At 30.6% G+C, this 17,084-nt stretch overlaps 1 protein-coding gene across 50 annotated transcripts in view; it reads left to right on the top strand.

The window, feature by feature from the left end:
• Positions 1-17,084, top strand: part of LOC129918435 (sodium channel protein para) — a 559,170-nt gene that overhangs the window by 420,942 nt on the left and 121,144 nt on the right. For 26 of the 50 annotated variants that reach the window (XM_055998996.1, XM_055998992.1, XM_055998997.1 and 23 more), the window contains 2 exons: positions 3,594-3,781; positions 3,866-4,070. In XM_055998996.1, coding sequence (XP_055854971.1) covers positions 3,594-3,781; positions 3,866-4,070 — 393 coding nt within the window. Of the gene's footprint in view, positions 1-3,593; positions 3,782-3,865; positions 4,110-17,084 lie in introns of all 50 variants that reach the window. The other 24 variants (XM_055998972.1, XM_055998988.1, XM_055998970.1 and 21 more) reach the window with 1 other exon arrangement.

The following is a 17,084-nucleotide window of genomic DNA, read 5'->3' as shown; positions in this document are numbered from 1 at the left end:
AGTGACGGACCCTGGCAGTGATTCTTTGCTGACGATATAGCCATCATAAATAAAAATCTCATTTCTCCAATCTTTTTATTTTTTTTGCAATGTTCCAGTTTAACACGTTCGTTCGATCAAATTTGTGATTTTTTTTTGCTTACAAAATATAATAGTATTTTGTACTTTATTTTTTGAAACAACTATCGATTTGTTAAGCTATGATTATACGGTCAACGAAATCGGTCAACGCGTTGACTCTCTGACGTCAAGAAAAAATCCATATTCTCTCTGCTGATAAGATTGTTGAACGAATATAAATGTAAAATTAACAAAGTTTTGTCGAAAAATTGGAAAAAAAATTAAAAAAGTTTCGACATTTGATTTAAAAAAAATCAAAAAAAAAATCAATATGGCCGCCTTCAAACGCTTATAGCATAGGAACGCAGCACCCAATGTTAATGGTTATGGTCTTAAAATGTAGTTTGGAATATAAAATGGTTTTTAGTTTTTTTGCAAAAAAAATTTGGCCATACCGAAAAGTTTTTTTTTTTGTAAAAAAAAATAACAAAAAGTTAAAATGAGAACCCCCCCTCCCTCCAAAACGGTACTCCATTCAAAAAATTGCCTTACAAAATATTTTCCCCATCCAACTTTCATCACCATTCTATACAAAAAACAATGTCAATCTGAAACGATGACATGGTATTAAATTCTGCCGCGTCAACGCTGGGACAGGGTCATTGCGATGAGACCCAGTCCTAAAAACCCGTCAACGCGTCCCAATGGCATTGCCAGAGAGATTACACGGTCATCGAAAACAGTGACGTCATTTTTACGTGAGAGAGTCAACGCGTTGACCGTGTAATCATAGCTTTATTCATAAATGGTAATCAATTATAGCAGTGGCGGTTTTAAAAATTTTGAAGGCATTGGCTGCAAGGTCTTTGCCGCCCTTGTCCATATAATTGTCATATCCTACATTTTTATTCTATGAGTTTAGGTTTCCCATTAAAATGATGGGTTGCCGTAAAATCAGAAGTCATTTCGGTAAAACCACAAGCTTGTTCTGAATATCATGAAAATCTTGAAAATCTGGTCACTCAGCTTGCTTGTACTAAGCAGTCCCAATCTTTGACCTTCCTTTGATATTCGTATCATCATTCACATTATATATTTAATTCTTTTGAATTTGTATTTACCTTAAAAAAACACTAAAAAAGGCCGATACGATAATTATCCGCAAATGCAAGAAAAAGTGCTTTAAAAATTTTAAATTATCAAAAGATTTTACCTTTAGTTTATTTTACTAGGACAAAGTTTGGACGCACCGGGTTCATACACCAAATGCCACTGATTTAGCAAAAAAAATAAAATCCTCAATTTTTTTTAACTTTTCTTTCATTGATTTTAGGTTAGAATTTATTTCAAAACTAATTTTTAGAATTTTTTAACCATCTCTAAAAATTATTTTTGCACCATTTGAAAATTAGGCTTTCGGTTATATACAAAAAAAAATTGAAAACCGACCAATGTTGCCGCTTTCTCAGAAATGCACCAATGGATTTAGTAGCATTTTTGGCTGAAGTATTCAGAAATTAAGAATCTAGAACGAGTTTGTTCTATTTTCCTCTGGACCGGAGCGTCTATAAAATAGGCTATTGGAATTTAAGCTTAATTTTAAATTTAAGCTTGAAATAAAAATAATAATAAATACAGTCATTCTTGACGTTTGAAGTTATTTAAGTTTAATAGTACCATACACTACACAGAGAGAAAATAATGCAGGAATAACTATAAGGTATAGCATGATTAAATATACAAGAAATAAAGTTATCCCCGCTGTATTTCCTCTTTGTGTTGTAAAAAACTTTCTTTCCGTGTCTTAACAATTAACACTCCTTTTTAACTATGCATTGCATTCCGCACACATTTCCGTTCTTGGCTATGTGGTGTTTTCTTTAAAAAAAAAAAAAACTACACTTTAGAAAACATTAGAATGGTTGATCACACTTTTCTGTAAAATCACCAATAAAACCCGTTTTTTACGTGTTTTGTTGCCATTTATTAAAAAAAAAAACTAATTTCAAATGTGAAAACCTGCTCTTTTACACGTCGCACGGTTGTCCAAAATGACTTAGGTATCTCGTTGCAAAAATCATAACTTTTGAACGGATTGAGATAGCGGTAAAATTTTCGATAACTGGACACTGTATTTTTTTGAAATTTTGTTTTAAGATGTGGATAAGTGATTTCTACAAAATGGCATACCTACCAATTTTAATTTAAACATTTTTTTAAGAAAGTCAGTTTTCGGCCGATGATTCCTAAAAACCCTGTGAAACAATTTTCTTGAAATTCATTGGTGTAACAGCATTGGAAATTTCCTTCAAATTAAAAAAAAAATTGTACCACTACCTCAATCCAATCTGAAGTAAGGATAGATAACATGTAAACGTAGCCGGTAAACTTTGTAGCACAGCTTATTAAATGTTCTGAAATCATCAGACAAAAACACTATAAAGTTATCCTATTTTTGTTTTATATCAGATACTCTGTTTGAGACCTATTAATATGCTCACGTATTCTTTGGACAGACTAAAAAGATCTGTGTATAAGTTAAAAGCACCTAACAGGTCCTAGCTATATTTTATTATATACCTACAAAACAAAAGTGAACCCATGGCCAAAGTAAATTGAACTTACTTTTAATCATAATAAGACTAAACAGTAAAAAATAAAATATGTAGTTTAAAAAACTATAAATACACTTTTATCACGCACTATAAACTTGGTATAAAATAATTTAATTGACTTACCTATTGGAAATTGTTAGATCAAAAGCGAAGAGCGCATTTTTGTTGCATGTACTTTTATAAAGCTTGAACAAAGCGCTCGACGCTTTTTGATCTAACCATTTCCAATAAATCAATTAAATTTTTAAATTTAAATATAGTTTTTAGTGCGTGTAGCGTATTTTAAGTTTTTTGAAAAACATATTTTATTCCAACTAAATATGTATAGGTATTTAAGACTTAAGTAATTTTTTCAATCTGTATCACAGGTAATTCTTTTTTTTTAGTATATTATACTTTTTTCTCGTCCTTTCTGCACTTTTATTAAGTAATTTCGCATGTTAAGCACAAACGATTGCAATCATTTTACAATTCTTTTAATGTCCTTTTACTCTGCTTTTGATTGTTAAAGTGAATGTCAACAAAGTAAAAAAATCTTAAAATACCAATGAGTTTTTCTGAATAAAATCAAAATTTTCAGTTTTTTTCAATCTCATAAAAAATTAAAAATCGAAATCCTGCAAAATGTGACTGACAAAATAAAAAATAATGAAGCTTTCTTTTGAAGAGTGAAAATCTCGCATTTAAATCTACAGCGAAAGTAAAAATTTAAGATTATCGCTTATATTTTTTTTTATTGCAAGGCCTTGAATGCGAGATATAATTCGCTGTCAAAGGTGCCCAAATTTATAATATTCTTAGTTTTTGTTTAAAATAAAATATTCATACTTTGCATAAATCCTATTAAATCATTTGCAGTATAAAATTAGTTCGTAAGTAAGTAAAAATGTTATAGCTGAAAACTAATTCCATTTTTAGACCACAAAGACAGATTCCCCGATGGAGATCTTCCGCGATGGAATTTCACCGATTTTATGCACTCATTTATGATTGTGTTTCGTGTCTTATGCGGAGAATGGATTGAATCTATGTGGGATTGTATGTACGTTGGTGACGTCTCCTGTATTCCATTCTTTTTGGCTACTGTCGTTATTGGAAATCTAGTCGTAAGTATTGCGATGTATCATTAAGTATTGAACCAACAATGTTTTGAGGAAAAAATTTGTACATATATTGTCTTGTTTTTTAAGGTTCTGAATCTTTTCTTAGCCTTGCTTTTGTCCAATTTCGGTTCATCCAGTTTATCAGCGCCAACCGCAGACAACGATACAAACAAAATCGCTGAAGCATTCAATAGATTTTCGCGTTTTTCGAAATGGATTAAACGTAACGTAGCAAGTTGTTTCAAATTAATTCGTAACAAATTGACAAATCAAATTAGCGATCAACCACCAGGTGAGAGGACCAATCAGATCAGTTGGATATGGAATGAAGGTTTTTATCCACTTGTTTTTTATAATTGTTAACAAAAAACAAAAATATTTTCATATTTATATACATATCTATATATGAGTAAATCTTAAGATATATATAAATCGAGTATATACGGAATTTTGATGAAATATTATTGTTGATTCATTATGCCTTTGTGTCTATAGTTGGATGCATTTAAATGCATACGTATACACAAAAACAAAAACTGTAACACATTAATTATCTGAAACATACCTCTACATATTTTTGTATTTTCATAGAAATTCATGATAAAGTAACTAAGTAATATAATTTTTTTAAGGAAATACCGTCTTTTTGTAGAATTTACCTCTTTACGTAGACTTGATCCCCTAAATACGTTTTATATCTATAGTTTTTTAACTGGGATCTACGTTTAAGTTTATTGAATTTTTGAGTTAAACATTGTTAATGTTTTTTTCGTAAAATAATAGAAATAGAAATATGAGAGGTATACTCAAGCTTGTTAAATATTTTTTGTTGGTTTCAATTAGTTTGGTATTTAAGTTTTGTATTTAAATTATTTTCTAAAATTTCTTATCTTGTGGCACTACCATAAAATCTTAACCGAGCTTCTAAAACCTGGGTTTCACCAAACTCAATGTATTGAGGTCACACCTATCAAGACTAATGAGATAATGGACAACAACTTCGAGATATCAATATCATGGTCAACTCATAGGCTTAACTCTAATTTTCTTTATTTAATCTTGAGAGTGTACAGTGTACACCATTTGCGAACACTCATTGTTAGAATGATATTAAAAATTAAAAAAATATGATAAAAAGTTCTCAAAATTTATCACATCGTTTGGTGTATCAAGCAGAAACTGTTTTAGCAATCAACTGAAACTGTAAATAAGTTATTTGTTGATACATATATCTAATCTAAAAACCCTTTTAATGAAGGTATGTTTATACTGTGCGGGTACTGTTATATATTTTGCAACTGAACTATGCATGTTTTCTATAGTTGTTTTTTGTCCAAAAAGCAGTTAAATATTTGCGTGTTCTCAATTCACGATCAAATCTTTGTTATGTAGGTACATGGTTATGACGTTAAGTAAAGAGTAGATTTAGATTACACAACTGATAATAATATTTTATTATAATTACACTGCGGTAGTTCGATTCTGTAGCAGAGCGGAGACACATCGATTCTAGTTAATTCAAGTGTTCTAAATTCAGTGGTGGGAATTTAATCTCGCAAACTTGGGTCAGGTCTCGAGACTCTCAAAATACTGATAATTTCGAATAATTTCGTCGTCGTTTTTAGCAATCAATGTTAAACTTAAATTCCATCCTATTAAAGGCTTTGAAATTAAAAAAAATAAAAAAAAAAATAAAAAAACATAAAAAAGCGAAATTTTTGTTTAAAATTATGCTTAGTAAGCAACCGAAACGAATCCGTAACAAAAGTGTGAAAACAAAAAGTATTCACGACTTTTAGTAATACGTAGAAAAGTATGCGCGACAAAACTTCGAAAAATGGAAAACTATTATTTTGACCGGGTTTTGAGCTGGCAACAGTAACAAAGAGAAATGAGAATTTATGAAGATAAAAATGGGGGATGTTTATTTCTGATTGGTCAAGAAGAAATACATAGATGAACTATTTATTCGATGAGGTTGGGGTCTCAGAAACAAAGAGAATATATAGATATTCATAAGGAAAAGAGGTCTTAATTTAATTTTCAGTCTCGCCGCTGCGATGAGCGAGGTAACAGTTGGAGTGCGCTCGATTATTTATTTTAAGTATTAGGGAGAGTTTACTTAGCTTGGAAAAATATTATTAAAATTCAACGGTTAGACTTACAATGACGTGCTTTACCTTCTGTAAAGCCAAGAACTAACTTATTCATTTTGTTATTAAATAAAGCTGTTTTAAGTAATGATTTTTGAAAAATTGGTTTTCAAAGTCAAAACTTAACAAACAAATTATGTAATTAACTACAAAATATGGTTTCAAAATTCAATGCTCTCATTATGTCAAAACAGTAACCCGGATCCAAAAATGTTTTGTCGTTTTAGAGAAATTAAAAAAAAAAACCAACACTATTGTTTTAAAATAAAATCTTTTATTTTTTGTCTATAGGTGTGATACCAATTACAATTAGCAATGATTTAAGAAAATGCCTATTTTTGCAGGGACTACTTTTACTCATGATAATGATTATTTATTTGTTTATACTTAAGGTAGAACTTTCATTGAAGTCACTGTAGCGTTAAAGACTATGATATCTATATAAATTTTTTACTTTGAAGTCTATTTACTTCAGGAAATGTGTGACAAAAATTGTATGTACATTTATACATAGGTACATAAATTTTTTTAATTTACCTAATTTTATTTTAAATGTAGTAACAGGATCTTCCACTGATTCAATTAGGCGCATCATATTACCAACAGCTGTAAGTTTCTTTAAGCATGTAGGTAGGACCTCAGTAAAAAATATCAGCCAAGTATTATTTTCCAAATCCAAACATTAATATGTACGTAATAGTCTGTGCAAAAGAAAATAATATTTTTCATTTTCTGTACACATTCGACCAATAAGAGAGTTTGAGACTCCCACCCTAGAGTCTACTTCTATGCACTTATTTCTTTTTCTAACCAATCAATGAGAAAACACATTGAAAAACAAACATTTGACTTTAAAAAAATCAAAAAATCCAAGAGAGTAAACAAATAAGGCTCTCTGAGAGAATTGCAATGAGGTCGCATTGCAAACAAAATTTTGTCAACGTAATATGAAATTAACGTAGCATATCTTGAATTTATTGACATACCTGGAACTCATTCAATTCGAGAGAGAAAAAATGGCGGATCTGCTTCAGTTCTGAGCAGGGCTGCCGAAATAGCTACTAAGGGAGTATTTGTACTCCCCATGCGTTCACCGTACTCCCATACTCCCCACTCTTCAATTTTACTCCCCTCAAAAATATTTCAATGTTTATTGGATTAATATTATTTTAATTTTTGATATAAACTCTATGTTTTTATTAGGTACATATGTCATTTATATTTATTTAATATGTTAAATGCTAACATTAGAAATAAGCTTAAATACTAACAATGGAATCATTAAACTTAAACTCAATATATGAGTAATAATTGTCAATTAATCACAATAAAATATACATATATTAACATTGAAACTAAATGTACTAATATAAATAACAACAGAAAAAACAACATTCTGGTAAATTAATTAAATTGATTAAAGAAGCTATTTTTGAATTTATGGGATTTAACATTATCATTAATAGAATCGATTATATGAAAGTTTTTGTTAAAAATATTAATTAGTTGATTCATAGAGCTATTGACGCCATAGTTAGATCTACTAAAAACTACACAAATTGGTAACCTATTTCTTAAACCAGCACGCATTTCTAAAAGAAAACGCAGCGAAAATCTCATGAACCTTCTCTGAACACTTTCAATTCTGTTTATATGAATCATATAGTAAGGTGCCCACACTATACATCCGTATTCAAGAATTGGCCTTACAAATAAAATATATAGAACCTTCAAAACATATGGATCCTCGAACTCCCGCGCAAATCTTTTGATGAAGCCAAGTGTTACATTGGCTCTTTTAATAATGTGGTTATAATGATCAGTAAAAGTTAGTTTCGGATCTAAATTGATTCCTAGGTCAGAAAAATTTGATAATTTACATAATTGCGACGAATTTATCTCATAGTTGTAAGTAATTAAATTTTGTTTTCGTGTAAAGCTCATTGATTTACACTTGTCAATATTTAATATAAGGCGATTTGTGCAACACCATTCCCAAAATCTTTTTAAGTCTTCTTGCAAGAGCTTACAATCGGATAGGGAATTTATTGTTCGAAATATTTTCACGTCGTCAGCATAAAATAAAGTTTTTGAGTTTTGGAAAACAGAAGGAAGGTCATTTATAAATAACACAAAGAGCAATGGGCCTAGGTGACTTCCTTGAGGTACACCAGAATTTACTCTAAAGTTCTCAGAACAGTCATTTTTAAACATTACGCAGTAATACCTGTCTACAAGGTATGAAGATATCCATGAAAGAAAGTTCTCATTAAGTCCAATTCTTGTTAGCTTTTTCAAAAGTACTTCATGGCTTAGTTTGTCGAATGCCTTACTGAAATCAGTAAATATGCAATCAACTTGTTGCTTTTTCTCAAAAGCATCAACGCAAAATGTCGTAAACTCTAGTAAGTTTGTTATCGTCGATTTTTTCTTCACAAATCCATGTTGATTTTCACATAAAACAGAGGAACAATTAAAGGAAAGAGTGTCACATACTAAGGACTCAAAAAGTTTTGGAATAACGGACAGTTTGGCTATGGGACGATAATTAGTGACCAAATTCTTAGGGCCCTTTTTATGAACCGGTCTGAGGTAAGCATATTTCCATAGAGTAGGAAATTTTGAACACTTTAAGGATTCATTGAACAAGAGATATAATGGGTAAGACAAATAAGATGAACATTTTTTTAACATAAAAGCAGGCAAGCCATCTGGACCAGGACTTATATTATCTTCTAGTTTTAATATTTTATTTATGATTGAGTCTTCAGAGATTGAAAAATTAATTAACGCCAGATGAGAATACTCTTCGTTGAAGAATAATTATCTGTTGCATCAGACGACAAAGTATCGGCGAAGGCACTTTTAAAATAGTTGGCAAACATTTTAGATATAACTTCTGGAATATGACTGTTTGCATTTTCATAGCTCATATTTAATGGATAACCGTCGAATTTTCTTTTAGTATCAACATATTTCCAGAAATTTCTTGGACTTGATTTAAGTTCACTTTGAGTTTTTGCAATAAATTCTGAATAGATAAAATTAGTGTAGTTTTCAAATTCATTTTTATGCTCCATATATACATTGTAATCTTCATCAGTCCTAGACTTACTAAACTTTACCCAATCTTTGTTTCTCTTGGTTTTTAAAGTTTTTACATGCATATCGAACCATGGCGGATTAGTTTGTTTTTCTCTTATTTTACGTAAAGGAATAGCTTCGATAAAACAATCAAATAAAACATTATAAAATTTTATAGTCATGTCGTCTAAGTTTGAGTTTAAAAATATGGTATTCTAATTTATACTATCAAGTAAGTTAAAAAGTTGATTGAAATTACATTCTTTAAAGTTAAATTCTAATTTATCATTACAATTACTAGGTAGATTATAAACACTCAAACTCAGGGAAATTGATAATGCGGGGTGGTGTCGGTCCTCTTCAATAAGTTTTGAGTCACAAAGTTCAACATAGCTGTCCGATGTTAAACATCCAGAAAAGTAAACAAGGTCCAGAATTTTATTAAATTGATTGCTGACTCCATTCAATTGTTTTAAACCTAATGATGCCATATTATCCATTATGCTGAATTCGTTTGCAGTCGAAGCATTGACAGGAAGTAGCTCTTGGAATTCATCTATCCAAGACCAATGTAAACTTCCTAAGTTAAAGTCTCCAATTACTATAATTTCATCATTTGATTCAGTTTTCTCTGAAATGCTATCCAAGCAATTGCATAGTCCTTCGTATATCTCGGATTTGGAATTAGGTGGTACATAGATAGCCACTACATATAAGTAACCAGATGACATCTTTAATTTAATGCAGAGAATTTCAATTGTAGACTCTAGGAAATCATCGACTAGAGTGCTAACGAGAGAGTTTTTGACAGCTATCAGCAATCCTCCACCAACTTTAGCAGATTTATTAAGAGAATGACGATCACGGCGATAAATTTGAAAACTTGTGTCCAATAGCTCGGTATCAGCGATAGATGAGTTAAACCAGGTTTCAGTTAAGACAATAACTTCGTGCGAAATGTTATTTGCATTTTTGTAGACCTTATTGGTCTTTGTCCGTAATCCATTCACATTTTGATAGTATATTAGTACTTGTTGAAGTTGCTGCAGTTGGATGTTTGCATTGTCAGGTGTTTGTGAAAATGGTTTGGCTGCTTTTTCAATGTTCTATTTACAAACTCGTGCATAACAATTCCAGAAGGCCAAAAAGATTCATTATTTAAAAGATAAAAAACTGAATCTGAGCACCTTATTTTGAAAGATGAGTACTTAGAATAATTCCGTTGAAGCATTTTTTCTACAATAATGCTTTGTAGCGTACCAATCTTGTTTTTTATGAAATTTTTTATGTCTAAGGCATTAGTAGATGGGTCAAGCTTAGAAATGAAAAGAATTTTTTGTCCTTCAACAATTTTTAAACGTGATTCAAAAGGCATTTTTGAGTTGTTCTGCTCTTGAACATGACAAGCTTGAAGTGGAAAGTTACTTGTATCAATATTATTTACGCCCATTGAGTGAAAGTTTGGTAACGTCGCAACTGATAAAATTATTGGTTTAGAGGACATTTGGCATTCATCAGTTCCGGTTATTAGTGTTGGAGTTGCTGGTCTTATTGTTGTTGTTGGTTCAGTAACTTTGGGTGAGGCAGAGGCGGATTTACCAGAAGGCTGAGTAGGCTGGAGCCTAGGGCGGCAAATTTTAGGGGCGGCAAATTTGGGGACCGATCTGTTCACCTCATAGAAGTCAAAAAGATTTTTCCATGACGAATTTCTGATGTCTTGCAGATATAATTCTTTAAAAAAAATTTCCAATGACTTTTTTCTCCCGTTAGTCATTGCACATTCCATATTCTAGACTAAAACAGAATACTAAAATGACTTGCTCTGGGAGATACAATTTGTCTAAAATCAGAAATTTATTTGGCAGTCCCCTTCGCTCTTCGCACCTCTTTCCTATGACACGATAATTGTTTTACTTAAGACTTAATTTTGGCGTTCAGAGCGAGTCGTTTTTTGTGTCGTTTTAGTACAAACGACTTACGTAATAGGGGTGAATGTATTACCCTTTTCCCACTAACAATCCATACATGCCAGTCCAAATACTGGTTGGAGGCTACGAGCTGGGTAGTTTATATATATGTAATTTTGTGATTTAAATTGTTTTTTTTGTATAAAAATCTTAAAAAAAAATACGCTAAGAAAATAGAACAATTACACGCAAAAAACCATATTTTAACCTTCATGTTTTTTTTAATAATCACGTTCCTGAGGAGTTTTCACGTGGGAATAAGAAGGACTAATGAAGCTATCATATGTACTTGTATATATTTGAAAAAGTTAATGTGATTTTACTTGGGTAACCCATGGTTGTACAAAAATACCAGCGATTTACCAAAGCTATCCGTGTTTTACTGGCGAAAATACAGCAAAGATTCGGGTGGAAACCGTGATTTTTAAAGAGGAATCTCGTGATTTTAATTGATTGATTGATACCGAAGATTTTGAAGATGATTTTAGCAAAAAAAAAAAACACAATCGTACAGCATGTTATGTTTTCCAAAGTAATTCGGGATGTTTTCGTTTATCGGGGAAACCAGTGATTTTAATGACGAAACATTGTGATTTTACCCAAGATTTTCATAATGTTAAGAACAAACCTGTGCACAGCTGTGGTTTAACCGAAGTGACTCTTGATTTTCGTGCAAACCATCATTTAATTGCGGAACTCAAACTCATTGAAATAAAATGCACGAAATAAACCACTTTTGTTATGGGGTTTTCGTTTGGTACAAAAATCAATTTATTTTTTTATTTAGATCTGTCAAAAAACTGATTTTTTCCACAGTACACATAAAAAGGTAATATATTCCCAACTGACATTGGTCGCCAAATTGTCAAAACATGACAATTTGGTGACCAATGTGACCGTAATTCTTAATTAATTGAAATAACCGACGAAAAACGCACAAAAACCGAAACACCACGCGCACCACTAATTTTTTAACAATTATTGATTATTTTCCAATTGGTTATTTTTCAATTTATAATTTTTTCAAATGACATTTTTTAATAAATTAAAACAAAACAAATTTCCTGTTTACTGCGATTGAAATATAAAAATTAAAGGCCGACCTGACAGATTGGTGCCTATTTTTGACAAACAAATTTTGACAACGTTCGGAAGATATTACCTTATTATGTGTACTGTGGATTTTTTCATTTTTTGCCTTCGTTTGGCCGAAAAAATTGATTTATTTTTTGATCTTAGATCAATTTTACAGATCTGGATTTTTCGGTAGATTTACCCCTCTTTTACTAACACCACTCTGCACCATTGTTGACATCCATCAGTTTGACAATTTTTTTTTTTTGTTGATAATAAATTTGTTTCGGTTTCAATACAGAATTGAAATTGTTTTGAATTCAAATGGAAGCAATTTTAAGTGAATTAATTTATTCATCCAGTTCATCTTCGAATAAAAAAATCAACTGTGGAATCAATATTTTTGACAACTGCGATCGCTGCTTAGCTCACAGAGATAAATACACACCAATACTATAGCAAATAAAAATCAATCTGAAAACGTATTCGTTTCAAAACGAAAAAAAAAATGAATTTATAGATCAAAATATAAATTTACCTACCAAACGAAAACCCCATTAGTTTACTTGAAGATTCTAAGAGCTGGCTCTATATAAGGGCCAAAATACTATTTAGTGCCTATAAAGTTATCCTTTTCGACAGTGAATTTTGAAAAAAAAAAAATGGACATTTTTATCAATATATTTTTATACAGGGTGTCCCAAAAGTTAACGTCGAAACGAAAACGGTAGATAGGGTAGGTGGTGACAGTTATCAGAAAAATAATAAAAAAAATCGCAGCCATATATTTTGGGAGTTATAGGCATTTGAAAAAAAGTCGAAAAAATGGTCACCCTGTGACGGTTTTTCATGTGCCGTGACTACAAATCATAATTTTTCTCATTTTTTTCTTTTGTTACGGAACCTTGAATAACCCTTCTATCAAATGCATTCAAAAATTTTAACTCAGCTGCATCAGTTTTAAAGAAAATATTACTTTTTTACCCAACTTAGTACTAAAAAATTTTACATGACTCTAATTCAATGAGCCGTAGTGTAAACAAAAATGGGCTGCGATGTTTCGGCAAGTTGCCTTAAAAGTTGGTATGTTCAATTCTCTTTTCAAAATGGTATAACATTGTTGGGAATATTTCATAAATACCCAAGATAAAATTTTTTTTTCTTAAGAAATCCGACTTTTTTTTAGGTAATTTTTCCATATTATTTAAGTTTTTGTATTCTGAAAGGTTCTGAAAGGGTACAGAACTTGAATAATATGGAAAAATTACCTCATAAAAAAGTCGGATTTCTTAAGAAAAAAAAAATGTATGTCGGTTATTTATGGAATATTCACAACAATGTTGTACCATTTTAAAAAGAGAATTGAACATACCAACTTTTTAGGCAACTTGCCTAATTATTATCGTAGTGCATATTTTTTACACTACGGCTCATTGAATTAGAGTAATGTAAAATTGTTTAGTACTAAGTTGGGTAAAAAATTAATATTTGCTTTAAAACTGATGCAGCTGAGTTAAAATTTTTGAATGCATTTGATAGAAGGGTTATTCAAGGTTCCGTAACAAAAGAAAAAAATGAGAAAAATTAAGATTTGTAGTCACGGCACATGAAAAACCGTCACAGGGTGACCATTTTTTCAACTTTTTTTCAAATGCCCATAACTCCCAAAATATATGGCTGCGATTTTTTTTATTATTTTTCTGATAACTGTCACCACCTACCCTATCTACCGTTTTCGTTTCGACGTTAACTTTTGGGACACCCTGTATATTATGACACAGAATGGTAATACTTGAATCCATTATAAAATAACATTTGCACCGATATGTTTGGAATGATATTTCTATATTTATGACACAGTTTAAACACAAAGTGGTCAAAACCAAACAACTGCGTTACATTACTGCAAATTTCAATTTTATCTGTAAAATCTAAAATCATATAATTAAGCTCTCTGATATTCCTATTTGAAACTTAGGAACAATGTAAGTCTCCTATGAAGTTAAATCACAAAAAATTAATTTCAATTAAATATTCTTAATAGTTTATTACCAAAAATCAGCTTTAAAACTTTAAATGCCACTGCGTTACCAAGATATGTAAACCACAATGTTGCCGTGATTTGTAAACAATTCGATCCAAATTTGGATTTCAAACTTGTAGTGAATAATGTTAATTTTATAACTTAATATAGTTTTTCTACTTATTTGTACTTTTTCTTCAAGAAAAATGAAATTAAAAAAAAGGGACATTTTTTTAGGCACTAAGTATTAAAAAAAATTTTGATGTTGGGGAAGAGCCGACATTTAGGGTAAAGTTTTATAAAATAAAAAATTTTTTTCTTGTTATTTGACTTTGTTGAGATTGCTTTGAGTATAACGTCTTCAAAGTTGAATCAAAATCGTTACAGCCGTTTTCGAGTAATTTGCTATAACGTGAAAAATTTTTATGAGAGGTACACTTTCTAAGCGAGATATAAATTTAAAAAAATGAAGGGGCAAGGGCGGCAAAAACTGAAAAGCCTATACCATGAAAATTTGTAAATCCGCCTCTGGGGTGAGGTGTGAGCAGATGTAAGTGATTTTTCAGTTGGAGTTTTAAGCAATGGTATAGCTGACGACGGAAGAAGGGTCGGGGGGTTTGGTGCATCATAATTGAAGTTGAAGTTTTGTAGTGGACTAGAAGGCGTAACACAATCAAATATTGATGTTGCTGTTTTTTTAACTAATGGATTTTGAAGAGAGTTTTCTGCGTCAAGTTCATTGCTCTTGCGTTTAGATGAGCTTTTAGGTCTAGAGATAATATTTTTAACTTTTGTCTTACTTCTCGTTTGACGTTTGTCGGTATTGGGTGCAGTATCACATGATGAAGGATTATTTTTATTTGAGATATGCGAGCGGCTAGAAGCGATATTATTTGTATTATTTGTAACTTGCTTGTTAAGTTGGAGCAATTGGTTATGTAGATTTTCGATATGCAGCTTATTTTGTAATACATCACGAACAATATTGTTGTATGCAAATGGATCGCAATCGTCACAAAAGAAATAAAAAGATTTCCTTTCTTTAAAAAGTTTGATGCTGCTGAACGGAGCATTAATACATCTAATATGTAATAATTTACGACAGTTACCATGACAAATAATTGCGTCAATAAGGTAATCCGCAATATTATCACATACAGCACACGCAGACATATTTTTGATTTTGGTTTATGTCGTTTTCGATTGGCTCTCCGGAAGCGTCCGGAATCATTCAGAAGTCTTCTGAAACCATTTTATTGGCATGAAAATGACAGCTAGAACGATTCTGAGAAGAGAAATTCTCTTCTCGATTTCAAATCAGAATCCACTCAAGAAGTACTAATACATGAATATTGAAATGCCAAAAAAAAAACTCAATCAGTGTGTTTTTTTTTATTCAAGAATTAATTGTTTTCTGAAATTAAAATTAATTAAAAAAAAGAAATAGTTGCATTAAAGCGACGGAATTATTTATAATCATCATCTTCTTCGTCGTGGACCTCATAATTATTATTTTTCAACATTAATCCATGTCATTCGTTTGCCAGAAAAAAAATTAATTCAAATTTTTGACATATAAAATTTTACACAAACGCAAAAAAAAAACAGAATTGAGTGGAAGCGATTCAAACCGTTTTATTGGATTTCAGAACGAGTGAATCCTCGAGTGAAACCAATCGAAAACGACATTAGTTTTTAAATTTTGGATTTATGAAAAAAATCAATATTTTTAAATTTTACTTTTAATGTGGTCTAAATTATTCTGCACGTTTTTATAAAAAAATGCTATAAATACATCCATTTCTTTTATACTGACCTATGCCATTGTCGATGTGGTTGGTATCTGGGTAACAGTATCTGTCAAACTTTAAATTTCAAATGTACAAACTTGTAGCAAGCTAAATGAAGACGCTATAAAATATAATGTAAAATAAGTTTTTACTTTTTTTTCATATTATGTAAATTCCAAAATAAATGACAACCTTCAAAAGAACTTTTGAAAAAAATTAGAGACATGTAAAATTTTTTAGTACTTAGTTGGGCAAAAGAGTAATTTTTGCTTTAAAACTGATGCAGCTGAGTTAAAATTTTTAAATGCATTTGGTAGCAGGGTTATTCAAGGTTCCGTAACAAAAGAAAAAAAAGAGAAAACTTAAGATTTGTAGTCACGGCACATGAAAAACCGTCACAGGGTGACCAGTTTTTCGACTTTTTTCAAATGTCCATAACTCACAAAATATATGGCTGCGATTTGTTTTATTATTTTTCTGATAACTGTCACCACCTACCCTATCAACCGTACATACATACATACATACATACATATATGTATATTAGGGCGTTCCTTATTTTTGAATCAAGCTCCTAAGTGGAAAAACTGTTTCTATATAACAAAAAAAAATCCCCTAACTTTTTCAGATTTTTATTTTGACGCTAGATGGCGCTTTAAGAGGGTTAAACTTTTTTCCCATTTGAAATAGGTACATGTTGACTTATGAGGCCATTTTTTTTTTAAATATGTATAGCCTTAGAGTAAAAAAATTTGATGAGGTTCTTTTCTATATTAAACACCCTTTTCAAAAAGGTATAAACCATTTTTCTAGAACTAGGGGTAGTCAGGACATGCATGTCTTTTTTGGGTTTATTAAACCAAGTATGTTTGATTAAAACAAGCATATGAGTAGCATGAAAAATAAAATAAAACCCAAAAAAGGACATGCATGTCCTGACTAAACCCCTAGTTCTAGAAAAATTGTTAATACCTTTTTGAAAAAGAACCTCATCAAAATTTTTTACTCTTATTCTATATTTAAAAAAAAATTGCATCATAAGTCAACATGTACCTATTTCAAATGGGAAAGAACTTTAACCCTCTTGGGGCGCCATCTAGCGTCAAAATAAAAATCTGAAAAAGTTAGGAGATTTTTTTTTTTTTTTTTATTTATTTATTTATTTATTGCAGTTCAAAAATATTTACAGTTACATTGTGTGTTTATTTAAGAGAT

This window comes from Episyrphus balteatus, chromosome 4, assembly GCF_945859705.1.
Source record: "Episyrphus balteatus chromosome 4, idEpiBalt1.1, whole genome shotgun sequence".
In the NCBI taxonomy this organism is placed as follows: Eukaryota; Metazoa; Arthropoda; class Insecta; order Diptera; family Syrphidae; genus Episyrphus; species Episyrphus balteatus.
The sequence above is the reverse complement of the archived record's forward strand: the minus strand, read 5'-3'. Positions and strand labels throughout refer to the sequence as shown.